Raw genomic sequence first — 23398 nt, 5'->3', positions numbered from 1 at the left:
CTGAAGAGAGAGAAAACTGGGCCCAGAACATGCCAACAAAAATGGAGATGGAGAACATGACGAATGCCCTGGAGAAATCATTGAAAATACTGGAGAATGATGTCAAGGTACTGAAAGAAGAAAATGTAAAGAATGCTGAAAAGATAAAAACGTTGGATGCGAGGGTTGAAGATTTGGAAAGAAAAGAAAGAGAAAAGGATGTCATCATCACGGGCCTAAAGATAAGGCCAAGGAGCTACGCCAGTGCAACAAGACAAACAGAGGATCCGACCATCGAAGACGAAAAATCGATTGAAGAACAGGTGATTGATTACCTGGACTCGAAAGGTATTGAAGTGAACCCTGACAACATCAACTACTGCCAGCTGCTGCCAAAACGCAAAGACACCAGAGATGTGAAAATTACATTTACCAACGTGAAATATAAAGCTGAAATAATGAAACAAGGAAAAAAACTTGTGGGAACGATGGTGTTTATGAACGAGAACCTGACGAAGCAGAATGCAAGTATCGCATGGAAAGCACGCCAACTGAAGAAAGGAGGGAAAATTGTGAAAACTTGGACCAGAGGCTGCAGGATTTACATTACACCCCTAGGAGGAGAAAATGGAAAACCCGTTCTACTCCAAAGGATGGAAGACCTGGAAAAATACGAATGAGGTACCTAAAAGCCAAGAACACTGATAGAAATCATGGATATGGACAGAATCGCTAAAAATCATCCACAACATCATCAACATCAACAACGGGAGATTAATCAAGTAGACGAAGTGGACCCAAACAACTTTTCACATTGGAAACAATACACGAACAGCCATTACTACACAGAGAATGACTTCAAAGTGGAAAATATCACTATCAGAAACTTGGATGACAGAAAAAAAAGGCATGGATTTTATGATAAAAGGATATAAATTTGTCTATAAGAACAGATTACACAAGCCAGGAGGAGGGGTGGCACTATTCATAAAAGAAAATATAGAGATGGAGATTATAGAGTCTTTGAGTTTAACTGTGGAAGAAGTAATGGAATGTATAACAGTGAAAATTACAAGTCCAGAGGGACGTAAGATAATAATCTGTTGTTTGTATCGTGCACCTGACTGTAAAATAGACATATTTAATGAGAAACTAACTAAAATGATAGAAGAAATTAAATATAAGAGATTACTGATATGTGGAGACTTCAATATAAACATTTTAAATCCTTTAAAAAATACACACATTGAAGACTTTACTAATTACATGTACACAAATGGATTAAAACCTCTCATAACGAAACCAACCAGAATTAATAAACACAGCTCAACACTGATAGACAACATCTTCACAAACATACAAAACACAGATGTAAAGAGTGGTATATTAATAAATGACATCTCTGATCATTTACCAATATTTATGATACTAAACACAAAAGAGAAGAAGAACCGTGAAAATCATAACACACAGACATACAGAAGACTGGAAGGAGAAAAACAACTAGAAAACTTTAAACAACAGATAAAAAGAGAGACGTGGGAAACTGTCTTCAAGGAAGGAGATGTAGATACAGCATATGACACATTTACAGACACAATAACGACAATATACGATAAATGCTGCCCTTTGAAACAAATAACAACCAAAAGTAAAATAAACAACGTACCATGGATTAATAAGAAAATAGCCAACGTATGCAAAAAGAAAAACATATTATATAAAAAATATATAACAGAAAGAACATTAAAAGCAGAAGTACGTTACAAAAAATACAGAAACAAAGTTAATAATTTACTAAGAGAAAAAAAAGAGAATATTATGAAAAGCAATTAAAAGAAAATAAAAACAAAAACAAAAAATTGTGGGAAATAATAAACAACATAACCATGCGCAAATGCAAAGAAAAAAATGCAGACCATTTTATAATAAACAATGTAAAAGAATACAATAAAAACATAATAGCACAAGAACTCAACAGTTTTTTCATAAATACTGGAAAAAACACGGAGAAAGGGATTAATAAACACCCAACACTTAAATGGAACCATTTTGACAATGAGAAGAAAGACATTGATAAGTACCTTGTACTCGAAGAAGTAACAGAAGCAGAGGTGGATAGAATAATCACAACCTGTACCTCAAAAAAATCCAGAGACGTTAATAATCTAACTATGAGTCTAATAAAAACCATAACAGCTGAAATAACCCCGCCATTAACACATATAAGTAATCTATCATTCAAGAATGGTGTTTTCCCAGAAAAGATGAAAATTGCAAAAATCAGACCGATTTACAAGGGTGGAGAAAAATGGAATTTCACTAATTATCGACCTATATCAATATTACCACAATTATCAAAAATTCTGGAAAAACTGTTTATGAACAGACTCGACAAATTTATAGAAGATAATAATATACTACATGAAGGACAATATGGATTCAGAAAAGGACGTTCAACAGCAATGGCTATAATTGACATCACGGAGAATATAAGAGAAGCATTAGAAAAAAACTATTTGTATTCGGAATTTTTCTGGACCTAAAAAAAGCCTTTGACACAATTAATCATGATATTCTTGAACAAAAACTTCAAAATTACGGAATAAAGTACAACGCCTTAAAATTAATTAAAAGCTATATGACAAATAGGAGACAATATGTTGACTTTGAAGAACACATATCAAAATGCCAAACTATACAATGTGGTGTTCCACAGGGTTCAATTTTAGGGCCAAAACTGTTCATTCTATACATAAACGACATTTTCAAAGTCTCACATAGCCTCAAACTAACGTTGTTTGCAGATGACACAACCATTCTATGCTCAGGCAAAGACATTAAAACTCTAATAGAGTCAACAAATGAGGAACTATTAAAAATTCAAACTTGGTTAGATATAAATAAACTACCCCTAAACGTCAGTAAAACAAAATTCATTAATTTCGGAAAGAGAAAAAAAACGGTAGATATAAGAATGAAACTAAAAATGGAAATAATAGAAGAAGTAAAAGAATATAGGGTACTAGGAGTGTGGATGGACGACAAGCTGACCTGGAAAAAACATATACAAATAGTTAAAAACAAAGTTGCCAAAAGCAGTTACATCCTATGGGAGCTTCAACAAATCCTACATACCAAATCACTAAAAACAATCTATTCTTCACTCATAGCATCGCATTTAAATTACTGCTCCGAAATATGGGGTAATAACTACAAAACGTATCTTGAACCACTATTTAAACAACAAAAAAAAGCTATAAGAATTTTACATAAAGTACCACACAACGCACACACAAACAATTTATTTGAGAAGTCAAAATACCTAAAACTGCAAGAAATAATACACTACAACACACAAATACACGCATTTAGGGCTGCATCAAAAAAACTACCACATCGAATACAAAAACGTTTCACATACAATCAAAATCCCTATGAATTCAGACATAATAATGTGTTTAGACCAAACAGGGTCATATCAAACGTTGGCAAACATAGTACTGTGTATAGAGCCATGAACCTCTAGAACAGCCTTGACGAAGAGACACAACAGTCCGATAATCTGAAACAATTTAAGGAGAAAACGAGGAGTACATTTCTACATGCGTACAGATCTCAAGTCAACTCTTCATTGAACGCTACAGCGACGACATGGAACTCATTAACTGGTCATTGAGCGCCATTGACAAAATTTTCTCAACGAGGCAATTGCTTCAGCACGAAATACCGTGTCCAAAGGACACATACCCAGGTGGATATGTCATGGATGCACGAGGGAGAAGCCAGATGTGGAGGACATCTATCTGCTAGGAGTCATGATCTTTGGCCTGCTAATGATGGGGGTATGTGTATGTGCATGTGCCCTCCGGATGGATCGTAAGCTGAGGCGACTTTCAGAGGATATGAAGGTTCTCCGAAAGAAGAAGAACTTCACGTTTGGAGAGTTGGAGGAACGTAAACAACGACTGGAAAAGAAAGCCCGAGGAAATACGGAGGAAAAGGACAGTGAAGAGGAGTAACAACAGGAAAAATGACTGCAGACGAGAACACATCACAAAAAAAAGGACAAAAAAAAAAAAAAAAAAAAGGGAAGAAACGAGGTTGGATGTAAAATTATCTGTGTTCAAATTAGGGGACGGATCTGGATAAGCATAATGCTTTTTTCCGTCGCCCTTTCCGGCATGAAAAAGGACAAAAAAAAACAATGATGTGATTTTGCTCTGAATGTCAAATGAATTTCTGTGAATGCAACCATGTCGGAAATTAACTGAATAAATAAAAAAATAAATAATTGACTGCAAATGATTAGACTCAAAGCAAGGCGCACAGACACTATTGAGGAGCGTATTTACTGGGCCAGAGACCCGCACACAAACCGTCCCTGATACACCACAAAAGTTTAATATTTTATGTGAAAAATGTTGCCCCTGTTAACATAAAATGTCCTAATTGTGTCTCTGCTCACATTACAGGAATCATCCTGATGATGGCGCTCTGTGAGCAGGTTCATGTGTACGAATACATTCCCTCCACGAGGCAGACGAGCCTTTGCCACTACTTTGAGAAGTATCACAACATTGAATGTACAACGGGCGGCTACCATCCCATCACCTTCGAGAAGAGCCTGATCCAGCTGATCAACACGGGCCTGGAGAGCGACCTTCGGATGAAAGGGCGTGCCACTCTGCCGGGCTTCAGCACCTTTAACTGTGACTTCTGAGACATGAAATCCAAAAACTCAGGCCTTTTCCGGTTGACCAAGGGAGAGGTGCAATAAAGCCCCTGCAAAGCAGGAGGCTGAAGTATCAAATTAGACCCTGAAGAAGATAAGCCATAGCCCTCCAGGGAGGGATCAACATGGAGGTTTATGATAGAGCTTGTCTTTAATCAAAGAATGAATAAATATAGTTTACTTGACTAGAGACTGGTAGTAGGAAGAGTCTCTGAAGAAGAAACTGTGCTTTAGCTGAGCCACCCAAGCTGTGGGGGAAGCAACACAATGGGAACAGGTGATTTTTAATTAATGGAGTGTGATTTGATTGGGTCAAATCTCAGTTCTTTTGCAGTAGTAAATATAACTCCACTGTTTGTAGTGGTAAGAGTCTTTATAGTATTTTGTACTGGTTTAAAGGGTTGTAAATAATCGATTAACTTACGCTGAATGTCTGAAATATAACATACAGTCTTACCAAGTTTACATATGACGGGGAGCATATGTTGCATATGTAAAATTTTAGTCCATTTTTAGTCCATTTTGATTTTATTACTGCAAAATCTAAACACGTTGATTACTCTCCTGTGTATACCAACCTACAACCAGTTTATTGCCACCTGTTGACGTGTTTGGTTGGGTACTGTCAGCTCAAAGTAAATGGGGTACTTGGAACAGATGTAACTTAAATTTCCCAGGTTGCCATGTTACCACTGTTCACACACATGCAATACTAACAGTGTGTAAGACAGCTTTTAAAAAACAATAAAAAAATGGAAAAAACAATAAAGTATGGACATTGGAAACCAGGGTTGGGGTCACTTACATTTTTCAATTACAATTACATCTTCAATTATCCATATTCAATTACAACTGAATTAGGATTACATACAATTATTATTATATTCCCAATGGAGTCAATTACAATTACGTTCTCAATTACCAAAGTTTAATTACAATTATTTATTTTTTTTTTAAATTACAGGCTTTTTAACGGAGGTAGAGAGGGGTAAGTCACGCGGGATGTTCTGAGAGTCACGTGACAATCTGTGAAAATTTAACATGGCGGCTCGCTGCCTTGACTAGTCTACCAACCTGCACATATTCACACGATTCTTACCGTTAAATCCACGCCACAAACGAGAGCCGACCACGCGCCCTCTCATCAGCCAGAGTGGAGGATCTCGAAGAGTTCATCGACCGATATTACACCGAGTACGTAATGGAAACCGGACCGAAAGCCGCGAGCACATCAGGTAAGTCAGCAAAACGCCGAAAAAATCCATCAATAAGAGGCTGGGTGTGGTTGATTTACTGCACCAAGATTTTCAGAAAATGAAAACCAGCCTGTAATTTGCATTCCAACAAATTCAGGACTTGCAAAAAGTCAATCAAGATATCCATTTGGCTTTATCTGCGGTGACCTCGGAGGTAAAAGAGCTGAAAAATTAAAACAAGCTTCTTAATGAGACAGTCCTGGATATCCAATCTCGCAGTATGCGAGACAACGTAATATTCTCCATTCCAGAAACCCCCAACGACGACCCAGAGGCTCTGGTGAAAATCGTCTGCGCTTAAAATCCCGGCATAAACCGTGAAAAACATCACCTTTCACCGTGTCCATCGTCTCGGTCCACGCAGAGGTAATCACCCACGCCCTATTATTGCCAAATTTGAACACTTTCAGCAGAAAATCCAGGTTAAAAGTAAAGGTCGGGAACTTAAAGGTACACAATTCGGCATGAATGATCAGTTCCCTCGAGAAATAAATTAACGCAGAAAAACCCTATATCCTATCTTCAAAGAAAACTGACAGAAAGACCGTAATTTCAAACTGGTCGTAGACAAGCTTTACATTGATGGCCAGCTGTTCTAATGTCACCCCATGGCTCTACTAAGAAAAATAAAATAAAACATTTAAAAAAAACAAAAACAAAAAAACACAAACAAACAAAGAAAAAAAAAACAACAACAACAGGAGATTTATGAGTTAATATTCAAAGGATAATTCTCCACTCATAGTGTAGTCAAGGTAGCACTATTTGAAAGGTAAAATGTGTGTCTGTATATATATATATATGTATGTGTGTGTATGTATATCTATACATGTATATGTATATTAACAAAATAAAAAAAACACAAAAAATTAAATACAAACAATAATAATTAAAAATGTATGTATGTGTGTATCTATATATATATATGCTTATATAAAATAACTGAAATAATTCAAAAGAGAAATAAAATAAAATCATGGATATGTGTAAATATATACGTGTGTGTGTGTGTGTGTGTGTGTGTGTGTGTGTGTATGTATATATGCTTGCACAGATGTTGGCAAAACAAATATAGGCGCGTACAGTCTCACAGGACAGTCTCTACCCCCATGTCAACTCTTCCACATCCACTCAATACCCCCCCTTCCTACACTTTATATAATTACCCCTTGCGTGTCTTGTTCTTTTGGTACTGGGTGTTGCTGTTGCATGTTTGTGCTTCTCACTAACCTTTTCAACCCAGCCCCTTACCCCGTGGTGGTATCGCATGATAAGTATTTATTCTCTTTTTTTCTTGCATCGAAATCTCTAACGACACAGCTGTGCACAAATGCCCACAGACTCTTGGCTATGCTCACATTCGTATGGACTAAACCACACTCCTTTTCATGTCTCAGTTTACAATAACATCTTGGAATGTGCGTGGTATTCGCTCACAGGCTAAAAAGATTAAAATATTTGATTATGTATCAAGATTAAATGCAGACATTGCTTTCTTTCAAGAAACTCACTTACTTAAATTAGAAGAAAAATCTCTGACAGACTCAAATTTTAACACGATATTTAATTTGTGTTTCAATTCCAGGCAAAGAGGAGTCTCGGTTCTTTTCAACAAAAGGTTACTCTTTAACATAATCAACACCACCATAGACCCAGAGGGTAGATATATTATTATCAAAGTGGTAATCTATAATAAATGTTTCACAATTCTACACCTCTACGCCCCCAATAATTACGACCCTGAATTCTTCCACAGAGTCTTTTCAGAGTTATCGGACCTATCTGCAGACTCATCTTTAATCATCGGAGGTGACAGTGAATTTGACGTCTGCTCTGAGAAAAAATAAAAAAAACCTGCTTTGAGGAGCGTTGGACTCCTTTTCTAAATGCATTGAATCTTGATTTTTCGTTTTTAGCCTGATGAACTAGCCTGCAAGTGACTGCCAGCACCACTCTTTACTAACACACTGATCTAACTGTAGTCCTGGACCTCCATGGGCTTGTGGGGTGGCCTTGACCTGGGTGGCTTGGGTGGGTTGCTGGGGTGTTTTGGGTGCCTCTGCTCGGGCGTGCGTCCCTTTCGGGTGCTCTTGTGGTCCCTGGGCGGTTTGGTGTTGCTCTCCTGCCAACTCCGTGCATGTCTGGGTGGCCCTTGGGGCTGGGGGCCTGCATGTTTTTCTGCCACTCTTTCCTCTTGCCCTCTGTCCCCCTGTCTCGTCCTCCCCCCCCCCCTCCATTTTCGCAGTGTGCCTGCTCTCCCGTTGGGTTTGGCGCGGGTGGCTCCTGTCAGCCCGGGATGCTGGTGGGATGGCTGTGGCCTTCCCTTGGGGGGCGGGCATTGCTGCGCCTCTGAGTTGATATCAAACTTAAGTCCTCAGTTCTGATAAAATACTGATAGTAGGAGATTTTAATATCCATGTTGACAAAGATAGTGATAGCCTGAGCTCAGCCTTTATGTCCCTAATAGACTCAGTTGGCTTTTTTCAAACTATTAATGAAGCTACTCATCGTTTAAATCATACTCTTGATCTTGTTCTAACATATGGCCTTGATATTAATGAACTAAAAGTCTACCCTGAAAATCCTCTGCTATCAGATCAGTTTTTAATATCTTTTAACATTATCTTAGAGGATCTCGCACTGTGCAATAAAATAGTTACGAGTAGAAATCTGTCCAATAGTGCTGTGGCTAAATTTAAAGAGGCCATTCCTGCTGCCTTAAACTCAGTGCACCATCCAATAAATAACTATGATATTAACTATAACCCCTCTCAACTGGATCTGCTTGTCGATCGCTCTGCTAGTCTACTAAAATCCACCTTGGACTCAATTGCCCCATTGAGGGAAAAAATTATTAAACGTCAGAGGAAAGCTCCGTGGTTTAGCTCTGAAACTCGCACACTCAAACAAACAACCCGTAAATTAGAGAGAATGTGGCGCTCCAATAAAACAGAGGAGTCACGAATACTCTGGCAAGAAAGCCATAGTAAATACATGACAGCCTTACGACATAGTCGATCTACATACTACTCCTCACTAATTGAAGAAAATAAAAATAATCCGAGGTACCTTTTCAGCACTGTAGCCAGGCTAACACAAAGTCAGAGCTCTATTGAGCCCATGATTCCTCTAGCCCTCAGCTGTGAGGACTTTATGACATTTTTTAACGATAAAATTCATAAAATTAGAGATAAAATTAGCCACTCCCTGCCTTCACCTGGGCCTGCTGTACCATTAAATGTAAATAGGCCTAACCTAAACTGTTTCACACATATAGGACTTCAGGAACTTAACTCTATTATTTCATCCTCCAAACCATCGACCTGCCTTTCAGATCCGATCCCAACAAAGCTGTTTAAAGAAGTTGTTCCCCTAGTCTGTCCATCTTTGTTGGAGACAATAATTATATCCCTATCAATAGGCTACGTGCCACAGTCCTTTAAAGTAGCTGTAATCAAACCCCTTCTCAAAAAACCTACTCTTAATTCCAGCACTTTAGCAAACTACAGGCCTTTATCTAATCTTCCTTTTATTTCAAAGATTCTTGAGAAAGTTGTGGCGGCTCAGCTCTGTGACTTCCTTCAAAATAACAGCCTGTTCGAGTAACTAATCATCTACTCTGGGCTTCAGATGAAGGACAACTCTCAGTGCTGGTTTTATTAGATCTTAGTGCAGCTTTTGACACTATAGATCACTATATTCTACTATAGAGATTAGAGGAATTACTTGGAATCACAGGGACTGCCCTAAACTGGTTTAAGTCCTACCTATCTGATAGGTACCAGTTTGTACACGTGAATAATAAGTCTTCTGTGTACACTAAAGTAAGCTACGGGGTTCCTCAGGGCTCTGTGCTAGGTCCAATCCTCTTCTGTATCTATATGCTCCCCCTTGGTAATGTTATGAGAAAATACTCTGTTAACTTTAACTGCTATGCTGATGATACCCAACTGTATGTATCAATGAAGCCAGGTGAGACAAATCAGCTATCTAAACTTGAGGCCTGTCTAAAGGACATTAGGGCCTGGATGGACCAAAATTTTCTTCTTCTTAACTCAGACAAGACTGAGGTCATTGTACTGGGCCCACGACACCTTAGAGAAACCTATGCTAACCTAACTGCCCTAGATGGCATTACTCTGGCACGAAGCACAACTGTTATGCTGCGTTCACACCAAACGCGGTTTCTGCGGCACAAGCGAACAGATTACATGCAAAGTCAATGGTTTAGACGCGCTGGGAGGCGAATTATTCGCCGGTGGGGCGGCGCGGACTGTTTCGCGCGTGGAAAGCGAAGGCCAATCAGAGTCCTTGTTGGCAATGACGTCAGGCAGGCAACACGGAAACCAGTATTTTCACCCGTTCAACCATTGAGGAGAAGCTAATCGTAGCGGTGTGTGACCACCGGGAGCTGTATGACACGGCCTGTTATTTTAACCGGGACCAGGACAAGGAAGGATTTGGTGTGGAGGAGAATCAGCGAGGAGGTGGAGCAGCAGGTAAATGTTCTCTCTGTCGTTTTCATCTTTGAAAGTCGGCAGTGAGTGAGGATAGCATTAGCCGCTAACACCAGCTATTTTCACTTATGGGTTATGAGAGGAAAAAAAAGGCAGGAGAAGCGTAGTGGGTCAGCTGCAGGAACATCCAAACGGTGGAAATACCCTGTGGTCATGTCCTTCATCGACCCCTTTGTTTGAGACAAGCAGCAACATGGGGTAGAGGGTTGAGGAAGACAGGACCGCAGAGTATGGTCAACCATCAGAGACTGGAGGTTTGTTTATCAGTGCAGACATATAGAAATATATACCAGGTTAATATTCAGGCCTTTATGCATCACAGGGCTTCTTCTAGTGGGGGGATCTAAATCTAGTATAGTGATTTAAAATCTATAGTAATGTGTTTCATATATTGTGTTTGCTGTCACTCAGAGGTAAACAATCAGATGAGTGATGAGAAGGACAGGGAGGGGGAACAGATAGTGCTCAGGGAGCAGGAGAAGATGCTGATGATGGTGATGGTGCTACAGCAGCATCTCCTGCAGAAACAAGTGCAGCCAAACCATCTGATATGAAGTTGTTTTGCATTCTGTTATAAATAAAATGTATCTATAAATGCTTGGTATATCAGTGATGACAATGTTGATCATTACCTCATTTAATGTTTAATTAAAATATATCTATGATCTTATTTAAGTAACAGTGACTTGATAAGCTTTTATATATATATATATATATATATATATATATATATAATGTTTGTTTATTTTTAAGGAAAAAGAGCAAAGAAGAGGTCCAGCCAAGGCCTTCCAAGAGAGGTGGAGCAGCTTATCCTACAGACCTTCAGGAGACCACCTCCTCACCACCAACTCTGACTGAGGATGAGATGTTTTTCAGAGACCTGCTTCCTATCCTGGAAAAAGTGCCACCAGAATTTAGGGAACGTTAAATTTCAAAGTTTTAAACTTCTTGATTATCATCCGGTAACACTAAATTTGGAAAATTTTAATTAGGTTTTGGATTGGGCTGGGGTGGGCGGCACTCTTTGCATGGCAGGAACCACATTGTGAATAGTTGTTTATACTAGTTTGTTTATTATGTAAGTATTATAATATTGAAGTAAATAGTTTGTTTAAAATTGAGGTATTATGTTAATGTACATGGTGTTCTTTCAGAATTGTTGATTAAAAACACATTTTGAAGTGTACTTTTGCTTTCTTTTTAATTTCTATCAATGCATCTTAACAGCTATGTGTACACCACATCAAGGTTATATATTTTGTTCATACAAGAATATATAGTTTCCTCATATTGATTCTCTGTGAGACCTTTAATGCCTTAAATTAATTTCAGAGGTGAGGTTTCTGTGATTATTTCTTTCTGGTTAAAAATGAAGCTGACAGACGTTTCTCTCCCCATTCTTCCATATTTATTATACACATGTTAATACAATAGGCAGTTTGCTCTATAGAAGTATGTGGTTGGCTCTTAAAATAGTCGTTTTGGGTGTGCTGGTGCAATATGTCTAGCCATGGAACGGCTCCTGTAGAGAAGTACGATGTGAAGACCTCTCGTCCATAGCTGTTAGCTGTGGTCCTGAAGGAGTCACCTTTGGCCAGATACCTGCACAGTGATCAACATAGAAAAGCTCAGATCATTGATAATCAGATATATATAATGTGGGTGTGTGTACGTGTGCATATAAGGTGGAGAGATTAGAGAGAACAGGCCTTATCTCCCAGAATGTGTTACCATGACAATAATTAACAGTAGTAAATAAATAATGATTTATTAATAAGAGTTAAAAACAATAAATATTAATGAAACAAGCCTCATCTTCCAGAATAGGTCTCCAGAGGACAAAAAATAACAATAGTAAATAATTTATTATAATGATTAACTTTTATTTTAGTTGTAATATATTTATGATAAAGACAATAATAAAGCAGGCCTTATCTCCCAGAATAGGTATCTCCAGAAAACAATAATTTTAATAATTCTGCTTTTAAATTCCCTTGGGATTAATATAGTATCTATCTATCTTATTGTGTATTTGAGAGATGTGTCTAATGAATCATGGTATCTTCGGTTGCTTATGAAACTTACCGGAGACAGACAGACAGTCGTTCGGCTGCAGAGATGGAGCTCCGGTAGTTGGTATCCTGCCGGGACATCCGTGGGCCAATCCGACCCAGCAGGTCGTCGAATCGGGCGCTGGTCATCCACAGGTACCGCTGGAAGCAGTCATCATCCAGGTGTAGCTTCTGAAGCAGTCAGTGAAGCTCACCGAGTTGGATGTGGCGCTGGTTAACCTGGTGAAGCCAGGAAAGCCGACGTTTCTTCCCCTTCCGAGGTTAGGAGCAGTGAATTGACGGGGGTCCTCCATAGTTGATGGTGTTAACAAACAGAGCCTGGTTGTCGCCGTTTGGGAGTCTGGTGAGCGGAGCTTCGCTTCAGACGCAAATATGAAGCAAATAGGGAAACATTTTTGCGGAAGGTTTCGCGCGACAGACGCGAACGGTCCCGCAGAAACCGCGTTTGGTGTGAACGCAGCATCAGAAACCTTGGGGTTCTATTTGATCAGGATTTATCCTTCAACTCTCACATAAAACAAAATTTCAAGAACTGCCATCTTTCATCTCCGTAACATTGCTAAAATCAGATCTATCCTGTCTCAGAGCGACGCCGAAAAGCTAGTCCATGCTTTTGTTACCTCCAGACTGGATTATTGTAATTCCCTTTTAGTAGGCTGCCCAAGCAAGTCGCTTAAGACACTTCAGCTGGTTCAAAATGCTGCAGCACGTGTACTGACTAAAACTAGGAGAAGAGATCACATTACTACTGTATTAGCCTCTCTGCATTGGCTTCCCATAAAATATAGAATAGAATTCAAGATTCTTCTTCTCACTTATAAAGCCCTAAATGGACAGGAACCAGTCTATCTCAAGGAGCTTGTAGTGCCATACAATCCCCTCAGAACACTACGCTCTCAAAATGCTGGCCTACTTGTTGTTCCATTTGTCTCTAGAAGTAGTATAGGAGGAAGAGCTTTCAGTTATCAGGCCCCACTTCTCTGGAACCATCTACCAACCACGGTTCGGGGGGCAGACACCCTCTCTACCTTTAAGGTTAGGCTCAAAACATTCCTCTTTGGTAAAGCTTTTAGTTAGGAACCAGCTCATAGCTCATAGTTAAGATGCAATAGGCATAGACTGCCGGGGGGGTCTGGCACGCTCGGTTGGAGAGAGGTTGGAGAGGGCGTTGAGAGAGGTCATTTAGGTTAGAGAGGGACCGGAGAGGGTCCCATTTCTCTCTCTAACACTCCCTCTATGTCTGCTTCTTCCCTTGTGTGTTTGCTCCTGTACTCCTTCTGGCTTTTGTCTTGCAGGTCCGTGGGATCCTCAGTGTGGAGTTACAGAGTCTCAAGAGTGTCTCAAGAGTGTCCTCTTTTCCTTGTTACCAAAGACAATCACCTCCATCTTGTCATGGTTTAGTTGAAGGAAGTTTTTACTCATCCAGCAGTTTACTTTTTCTAAACAGTCACACAACACCTCAATGGGACCATAGTCATCTGGGTTCAGTGATAGATATAGTTGTGTGTCATCTGCGTAGCTCTGATAATCAACCTTACAGTTCTGCAAAATTTGTCCTAAAGGAAGCGTATAAAGGCTAAACAGAAGAGGTCCAAGAACAGATCCCTGAGGAACCCCACAGGACATTGGTAATCTGTCAGATTCAAAGTTTCCAATGCTTACAAAATAGCTTCGCTCCTCCAAGTATGACTTAAACCATTGCATTACTTTTCCATTTAGTCCAACCCATGTTTGCAATCTGTGCAACAAAATTGTATGGTCTACGGTGTCAAATGCAGCACTTAGATCCAACAGAATGAGAACAGATACTTTTCCTGAATCAGTGTTCAACCTTATGTCATTGATCACTTTGATAAGAGCAGTTTCAGTGCTGTGATGAGAACAAAAACCTGACTGAAATTTATCAAATATTTTGTTGAATGTTAAGAATTGACTTAGTTGGTTGAAGAGTATAGAGACATCCAGTGTTCTCTTTTTTAACAGAGGTTTCACAGCAGCTACTTTCAGGGATTTTGGTACGGTGCCTGATTGGAATGAGCAGTTAATTATCTGACACAAATCAGTGACAATTGACTTTACAACAGTTTTAAAGAAGTTTGAGGGTATTGTGTCAAGGCAACACGTTGATGGATTCAGCTCCTGAACAGTCTCCTCTATTGTTTTTGGGTTCACTGTAATAAACTCTGACATTGTAGTTGACTCATCCCTCAGTGGTTGAAGCTGTTCAAGCTTTTTGTGATTTTGCTGGTTTGTTCTGATGTTTGACCTTATTGATTGTATTTTTTTCCTTGAAATATACAGCAAATTCATTGCATTTTCCAGCTGACAGTAATTCAGGGGCTATCTGATCTGGGAGGGTTGTGAGCTTTTCAATTACAGAAAACAACGTGCGAGAGTTGTTGACATTTTTGGCAATAATTTCAGAAAAGTATTGCTGCCTTGCTTTGAACAAGCCATCATTGAATTTTCGCAGACTTATTTTGTACAGTTCTAGATGAATTTGGAGTTTTGTTGATCTCCATTTACGCTCAGCTCTTCTACAGTCAGATTTCAAATTCTGCATTATCTCAGTCCTCCTCCAAGGTGTTTTCTGTGTGTTTGGTTTTCTGTTAGTTTTGATTGGAGCCACCACATCTATGACATTACAGACTTTTCTATTATACTCATCCAGAAGATTATCAACTGTCTCAGCACTCAATGTTGGTGTCATTGCTATGGCTTCCATGAACTGTGCACTTGTGTTCTCATTTATGTACCTTTTCTTTAAACACACATAACTAGGGGGAACAGATGTTACAGTCTCTAGGTCAAAAAAGACAGAAATGATCAGATAGAGCTAAGTCTCTTACATCAACAGCAGAGATATCAACACCTTTAGAGATAACCAGATCCAAAGTGTGACCTTGAATGTGTGTCGGACCAGTCACATGTTGTGTAAGACCAAAAGTATCCATTAAAGCATACAGTTCTTTGGCAGTATTGTCCATGTTATTGTCTACATGAATATTTAAGTCACCTGTTATTATTAAAAAGTTGTATTCAGTGCATACAACTGACAGCAGTTCAGCAAACTCATCCATGAATTCTCCAGAATATTTTGGGGGTCTATAAACGACTAAAAACAGAACAGAATCACCCTTCAGTAAGAATGACATATATTCAAAGGAGATAAAATCACCAAATGTTATTTCTTTGCACTGAAATATTGATTTAAAAATGGCAGCAACTCCACCACCTTTCCTGCAAGTACGACACTTATTTAAATAAATAAAGTCTTGTGGTGCACTTTCATTGAGAATAGTATTACTGATACCATCATTCAACCACGTTTCATTAAGAAATAAAAAGTCCAAGTGATGTGTCAAAATAATATAATTAATTAGTAGTGACTTGTTAACAAGAGATCTAACATTAAGAAGAGCTAATTTTAAAGACTTTACTGGAGACACTGGTGGACTTTTTGGATGACATGTTATAGGAGTCAAATTTTTATTTCTATAAAGCTTTTTGCTTTTCTTTAATTTCACAATTTTACCTGTGTTACCTGTCACCACAGGAATTAAAGAAGCTGCATTAACTCCATAAGGCCCTGACTTTTTCTGTTTGTTCCTAAAAATAGAGCTATTGCTTAGTGATCCTGGGCCTGGTATTGTCGAGGAGGGATGGGTGGTGCAGATTGGTTCTTTAGAGGAGATAAGATGGGACCATGGTGGGGTAAAGGGTGGGGTGTCAGTCTTGTGCCAGCCAGAACCAGCTCGTTCATCTGGGCAGTTAAATCCAAGAAGGCAGGGGTAGGAGAGAAGCTGGATGAGGTGGAAGTAGGTGAATTTTGGGGTGAAGCAGGTGGGTCCTGAGATGTGGGAGTTGGGTTGACCACTTCATTTTGGCGATTTTTATTTCTTGCTGGAAGCTCATCGACTCCATGTTCTTTCCTTGTTGTTTTGTTCTCCGATGGTACATGTCCTCTGTCTTTATCAGAACTGATAGCAGTGTGACTGGTGAAGTAAAACAAGTTGGATGTGAAGAGTTTTACTCCAGCCTTGTTTAGACACAGTCCATCTGCTCTAAAAAGATGACGACGTTCCCAAAAAATAGGAACATTTTCTATAAAATTTAGTGAAAGGGCAGCACAAGCCGAAGACAGAAATTTATTCAAAGAGTAAATCCTTGAGAATTTCAGATCTCCTTTGCGGACTGGAGGTATCGGGCCACTGATGAACACTTTAGGCTGTAAACAGCTCACAGTTTTTAGCAGATGGGTGAAATCCTGCTTTAACACCTCAGACTCCTCCTTGGCTAAATCATTTAACCCAAAATGAATCACATTTTTCAAATGTGGGTAATCTCCAACGATATGCAAGATTTTGTCAGCCAGGTCTGATACTGTGTCATTAGGTAAGCAGATCACTTTCACGTTGCTGCTAAACATCTTCTGAGCATCTTTAACAGAAACGTCTCCCACTATCAGTGTGTGAGGTTGTTGCTTTGGCCTACCATGTCGCTTTTGTTTTCCTGAAGTACTTTCAGTCTTCGCAGTTCCAGAAGGTTGTGTGTTGACCTCATTAGAGCCAGATCCTAGGTCATTCAGCAGTGGGGCGAATCGATTACCCAGTTCTCCATGAAACTGGGTTTGTGACTTGGTGATACTCCTGCCTTTAGCAGATGTCCACTTTTGTGCCTGGGCAGACAAGGGAGTTGATGTTGAGGCTGCAGTCTGCGAAGCCAGTGCAGGCCAGTCCGTCTCATTATTGATATCAGGGCGCTTTGCTCGGCCCGTTAGCCTTTGAAGTGGATATGAAGAATAGATTATCTTCAGTGATTTGTTATGTAGTATTTGTTGTAATTTCCATAGGATGTAGTTCTGTTTTCAATGTTTTGTCTTTAAGATATTTTTCATATAATGTATTTTTTTTTTTTTTTTTTGCATGTGTTTGCATGTGTTTCTGGGTGGATGTTGTCAATCAGGAGACAAACAACAGATTAATATGTTCTCCCTTTGGTCTCGTTATTTTTACTGTTACACATTCTCCATTTCATTGTTATCTTTTATGTATAATGCCTTTTATCGTAAAGTTCATACCTTTTTGTTCATTTAGCCAAGTTTCTGACAGTGCCACATTGAATTCAGTGTCCGAAAAGTAAGCACAGTCTGAGTCTTGTTTCCAGTGTTATTGATCTGGGTCCATGTCCATGATTACCATCAGTAATGTTGTTGTTTAGGTGGATCCTTCGTATTTTCCCAAGTCTTCCATCGTTTTGATGAAGATTGGTTTTCCGTTCTCTTCTCCCAGTGGTGTGATATAAATCCTGCAGTTCCTTGTCCACGTCTTCAGAATTTTTCCTCCTTTTTTTATTTGGCGTGCCTTCCATGCGATGCTTGCGTTTTGTTTTGTCAGGTGTTCATTCATGAAAACCTTCGTTTCTTTCAATTTCTTGCCTTGCTTCAATAGTTCTCCTTTAAATTTCACATTCGTGAAGGTGATTTTTACAGCTCTTGTGTCATTACGCCTTGGCAAGAGTTGGCAGGAGTTGATGTTGTTAGGGTTCAGGACAATGTCCTTCGACTCCAAGTAATCAATGACCTGTTGTTCAATTGATTTTGTGTCTTCGTCACTCGCTTCCGTTGTCTGTCTCCTGGGTGCTATCTTTAGGCCTGTAATGATGACATCTTTCTCTCTTTCCTTTTGTTCCAGCTCTTCAACCCTCGCGTTTAGCAGTTTTAGCTCTTCAGCATTCTGTACAATCTGTTGTTCCAGTACCTTTACTTCACTTTGAAGGCTTTCCAGTGATCTTTCCAGCGTCTTTTCCAACGACTTTATCTCGGCTGTGATCCGTGCAGATAGATCGTCTTTGAGGTTTCGTATCATCTCCTTGACCTCTTCCAAACCCGGATTAGGTTCTGTAGGGCCTGCATGCGTTTTATTTTACCATTTTTCTTTTCGTCTTGGGCCCAAGTTTTATTTCTCAGGCTGTCCAGCTGCAGCTGTAAGCTGTTAATCTCCCAAGGTCGTGTTATCGGAGCGAGTGAACACACGTCCTTCCTTAATATAATTCTAATGAGTATTTTTCACCAAGATTTAGCAGGGATCTTCAAAGAATAAGTAGATTAAAACTGAGTTGAATGCAGTTTAACCAACTTGAGGCTTGATTCAGTATTTTTAAACTTTGAGACAGAAACTGGTTCACCCTCAGGACAAAATACCAAGACACAAACAAAGTACAGTGATGCTGTCTATTCAGTCTAAAACAGTGAGGAGTGCACAGACCTTTACATTGGAGAGACTAAAGGGTGTACTCACACTGGAAACTCGGGCCGTTCCAAGCTCACAGCAGGTATCCCCCCTCCCTTGTCCCTCCTCTTGCACTGTTCAGTGGACGCGATCACCAGCTCAACTTGGTTCCGCAGATAAATGCTGCGTTCACACCGAATGCGTGTTCTGCGGCACCGGACGGATCTGCTCTACAAAACGTACCGCAGGGTCCGCAGGATGAAAAAAATGTCCCCAATACGCATCGTAAGCGCGTGAAGCGAAGCACTGCCCACCAACGACACATCCAACTCGGTGAGTTTCACTGCCTGCTGAAGCGAGGAGCTGTGCTCCTTTTTCTTCTCTCATAAACATAAACCACCAGTGAAAAAAGCGGGTGTGATTAGCGGCTAATGCTATCCTAGCTCAGTGCCGACTTTCAAAGATGAATACTACAGAGAGAACTTTTATCTGCTACTACCACCTCCTCGCTGATTCTCCTCCACGCCAAATCCTTCCTAGTCTGGTCCCGGTTACAGTATATAGGCCGAGTCATACAGCTCCAGGTGTTCACACACAGCTTCTACTCCATGGTTGAATGGGTGAACAGACCAGTGTTTGTGTTGACGGCCTGACATCATCGTCAACAAAAACTCTGATTTGGCTTTCGTCATGTGAAACAGCCGCACAGGAAAGAAACATCACAGTTCTTGGTAACAACAGTCACTGTCTTGATTCCGAGCGGAAGAAGAGGACGACAAAAACTGTCGCCGCATTGAGTTGAGAACGTCCTGGAACATCTCATTAGTCTGTTGCAGCTTCTCCTACTGATTGTCCATGCTGGCCAAGGTCTGGGTGTGACGGACTTCCTCGGTCTTCATAAACTCTCTGTGGTGCCTCTCCTGCATTTCAATCTGGTGCCGAAGATTGCTTCAATAGCGTCGTAGCACCAGAACTGCTCTCCCACATTGGCCGAAGACCCAGACCTCCGTGAGCCATCTCTGTATTTGTTATGCAGGCAGCGGAGTTTCTTCAACTTCTGCCTGCATTGGTCCACGGAGCGGTTAAAACTGCGGGCAGTGAGGAAAGCACTAATTCTGCCGTATACCTTTGCATTCTTGTGGGTCCTGTCGAGTTGGCTTGGAATGTCATCATATCAAAATGCTAAATCTTATATCTAAATGCTAAATCTAAATATTAAATCTAACTCTAAATGTTTAAATCTAAATGTAAATATTATATGTTAAATCTAAATGTTTAAATCTATATCTAAATATTTAATCTAAATGTTATATATTGTATCTAAATGCTCAATCTTATATCTAAATGTTAAATGTAAAATCTAAATTTTAAATCTAAATGTTAAATCTAAATCTAAATGTTGAACTTAAATGTTTCGAACATATACTAATTGACCCCGCCCCTTGGAACCTCAACCAATACACAAGCAGAGACACACACAGCCGATCCCACCCACCTCTTCACCGATGCTTGCCTGGGTGATATGTAGGGCTGGTTCTCTCCCGGCGGAGGAGGTCGTGCGCACGGTCATTGCAGGTGTACCAGCTGCACTTCGCAGTACACTCGCAACACAACAGTGCAACAGAGTTATTAAAATGTATTTCAATGCTGTAGTTTATCTATGTGTGTTAATTTGATGTGACATGCTGAGATCTCCTGGTATACATGTGTTACCGTAGCTGAATAGATAAGGTGCGCTTGAAAGCCAAAGGTCTACGGATTGAGCCCACCATGGGCCACCTTTCTTATTTTGTCTTTTTTGGGTTGTCTGGAATACGTCTGCTGAGCAGACCAACGTTGAAATGATGTGATGGCCTGAAGTTGAGACGACGTCTCTGGCGGGTGCAGAATGAACATTTTTACAACTTTCTAGACATCCCCAAAAAGACGAAATAAGAAAGGTGGACCATGGTGGGCATGATCCATAGACCTTGGGCTTGTTGTATGATCATATATATAAAATTGTATCTTAAGAATGTTATATTTATAATTAGTACAAAAAAAGTTTAAATATACATAGTCTATTTTCTATAGATATATATTTGTATATAGTAGTGTATATATTTTTGTATATATTTATATAGTGTATATAGTTAGTACACATGACAATTGTAAATATATGCGAGACAAATGACCACTCGCCTACACTGAAATGTATCATGTGACCACCCTGCCCAATCATGTACACTATAAAAACAGGTGTGCCGGATAGTTACAACCTATGTCTGATGAAGGGCGGTCAGCCCGAAACGTCACATCTTTTGGTGTTTTATTAAAAACTGAATTTGGGAGCAAACTATGCAGTGGTGCGGACCTTCGTTTATTCATAAATCTGAATTGTGTCTTTTAAAACAGGCATCCCAAAATTTGGAAAGAAAATGACTCTCTTCAAACATGGCAGAAGTTCATATTGCTCGGAGAAAGAGCTACTTTTCAATTTACCTTCAAACACACACTGAAGTGATTTAAGATGCGTTTGACAAAAGAAACAACTCGATAGTCACATTTGATCACACTTGGAAAACAATACCGTAATAAAATCACTTTTTTACCTATCAATTTCCATTCCTCATGGAATGATCCTTTCTGGGTTCAACTACCTCTTGTAAAACGACTATCGTCACAACACACCTTCCTCACACTCATCACTGAAGAGTCGCACCACTTACGACACATCACTATTAGGACACATCACTCCTTTCATACTTACACAATGCCTGCTGTTCTTTTTTTTGGGGGGGAGGTATAGGCCAAATGTAAATATTGAATAAAAATTCAGGATACATATTGGAATAATAAGATCATAAAATCAAAGAATAAAATCATAAAGAGAGCTCATAAAACAATGGGGAAGACAGACAGGGAAGACGAACAAACACGAATGAGATGAACTGTGTGTGGAACATGTTGTGAGTGTGTGTAAGTGCGTAGTTATGGAAGTATGTATGTGATCTATTGTGGATCAAGTTTGCTGATCTGAGTTTGTTCAGGTACCTTGAAGATGATGTCAGGGTTGGACCTGGAGGTGCTGTTTGGAGAAATGCAGTGGGACGTGCCACCGTTGAGTTCTGTTGCGTTTCAACAGAGTATAGCACCTTCAGCCGATTCAGGCGGTTCTGGCCTTCGCAGCTGGGTTAGAGAATGGCTCGTGGCTTACCCCGATGGGTCGCAGGCCGGGCTTCATTTTCGGCTGTTACGCACGTCACTAGATGCTGGATTCGTCCGAACCAAGCAGCTGTTGGTTCCAAAAATTGAACTGTTTCAACTAAAAATAAAATGAAATAAATGAAAAGGTGGGGAAGGGAAACGCGTTGAGCATGAAACGCCAGCGTCCCAAAACTGAAATTTTGGGCGGTTTTCTTCCTTTTAAAAGATTATCTTTGAGACTTGCCTCAAGGAGGAAGCTTTGTTGATTGGTTTAAAGTTGTCAGCATCTCAGCTGGATGCCTGTGGGTGTGTCTGGGGTGTGTGTGTGTATGTGGGACAATGACAAACAGGAGGGATGATTCCTAGATTTACATATGAACCATAATAATGAGTTCAGCATATTCAAATAATCTTTTCAACATCATATCTTGAAATATCATGTATTACGAAAGAGTTTGATACCAAACACGACTGGAAAATAGCCTAGTATTACTTTAGGAACTGGTTAATGAATTTTACTTGTAATTACTCATAAACATCATGTTATGCCTCTTCTTTATTATATGGTTGCAGTAGATACCTTAAACTAACTTTTGTGATGTTTTCTGGTATTTTAAGCACTTTTTAAATGATGAAACATTTAAAATAGCATTCTGTGGATATAAAATTATCTGAAAAGAGTGGAATAGGACAGACAATAATAATTTCAATTTCTGCAGAAACCATTCCAATAATGTTTTCATAACTTTTCAAACATAATACATTTTCTTTGTTCTCACGTCTTCACGGGACACATCTCAGAGAAGGCCTGGGCAGTGTCCTTGTGTGACAGCTCACCACAGGGGGTCAGGGGTCAGTGGAACAGTTCTTACAGCATCCCAAAGATATCTGTTTGTAAAGGAGGGAGAAGACGGATGTTCTTCCCCCTTGTGGAGTCGTAAAAAGAGTTCGTACTGAACACTTCAAAGTGTTGGGCCAGTCTTTTTGGCTACGTCATTGGGTTCAAAGGCCGCATAGTGGGGGTTAGCTATGCACCTCAAAGTTGCTGGGGAAGTTATGTTGTAAACAGTTTGTGATAAAGAAACAGGCTCCTTGGTTAATTCCTGTTAGAAAGAGGGTCTTTAGGCTTGATGTGTTTTGGTTCCGAACAGCGGTGTGATCAGAAGCAGGAGCGGGGCTAGCAACCAAGCTAAAAGCTAATCCTCAGAGAATGTTGCTTCCTTCGATCCTGCTTTCTAATGTCCGCTCCCTACCTGAAGCTGGATTTCAATATAAGACGGGTGTTTGCATAAACACCAATAACAACTGGTGGAACAACGGTCTCATGTCACTGCTCTCCTGATGTAGAACTACTGGCTATAAAATACAGACATTGTTCTCCCTGATCTGTTATAACTTTTAGCAGTCTATAAAACTCCACATG

General features: G+C 39.7%; 1 protein-coding gene and 1 pseudogene across 3 annotated transcripts in view; both read left to right on the top strand.

Annotated features, from left to right (window-relative positions):
* Positions 1-5499, top strand: part of LOC114455454 (beta-galactoside alpha-2,6-sialyltransferase 2-like) — a 75807-nt gene extending 70308 nt beyond the window's left edge. For all 3 annotated transcript variants that reach the window (XM_028436699.1, XM_028436700.1, XM_028436698.1), the window contains exon 7: positions 4455-5499. In XM_028436699.1, the coding sequence (XP_028292500.1) occupies positions 4455-4702 (248 nt within the window). In that variant the 3' untranslated portion in view covers positions 4703-5499. The remainder of the gene's footprint in view (positions 1-4454) is intronic.
* Positions 5500-9851: 4352 nt separating this feature from the next.
* Positions 9852-13636, top strand: LOC114454640 (uncharacterized; annotated as a pseudogene).
* Positions 13637-23398: the final 9762 nt, after the last annotated feature.

The sequence above is a fragment of the Gouania willdenowi genome, chromosome 21 (genome assembly GCF_900634775.1).
Source record: "Gouania willdenowi chromosome 21, fGouWil2.1, whole genome shotgun sequence".
NCBI classification, from domain to species: domain Eukaryota; kingdom Metazoa; phylum Chordata; class Actinopteri; order Blenniiformes; family Gobiesocidae; genus Gouania; species Gouania willdenowi.
The sequence above is the reverse complement of the archived record's forward strand: the minus strand, read 5'-3'. Positions and strand labels throughout refer to the sequence as shown.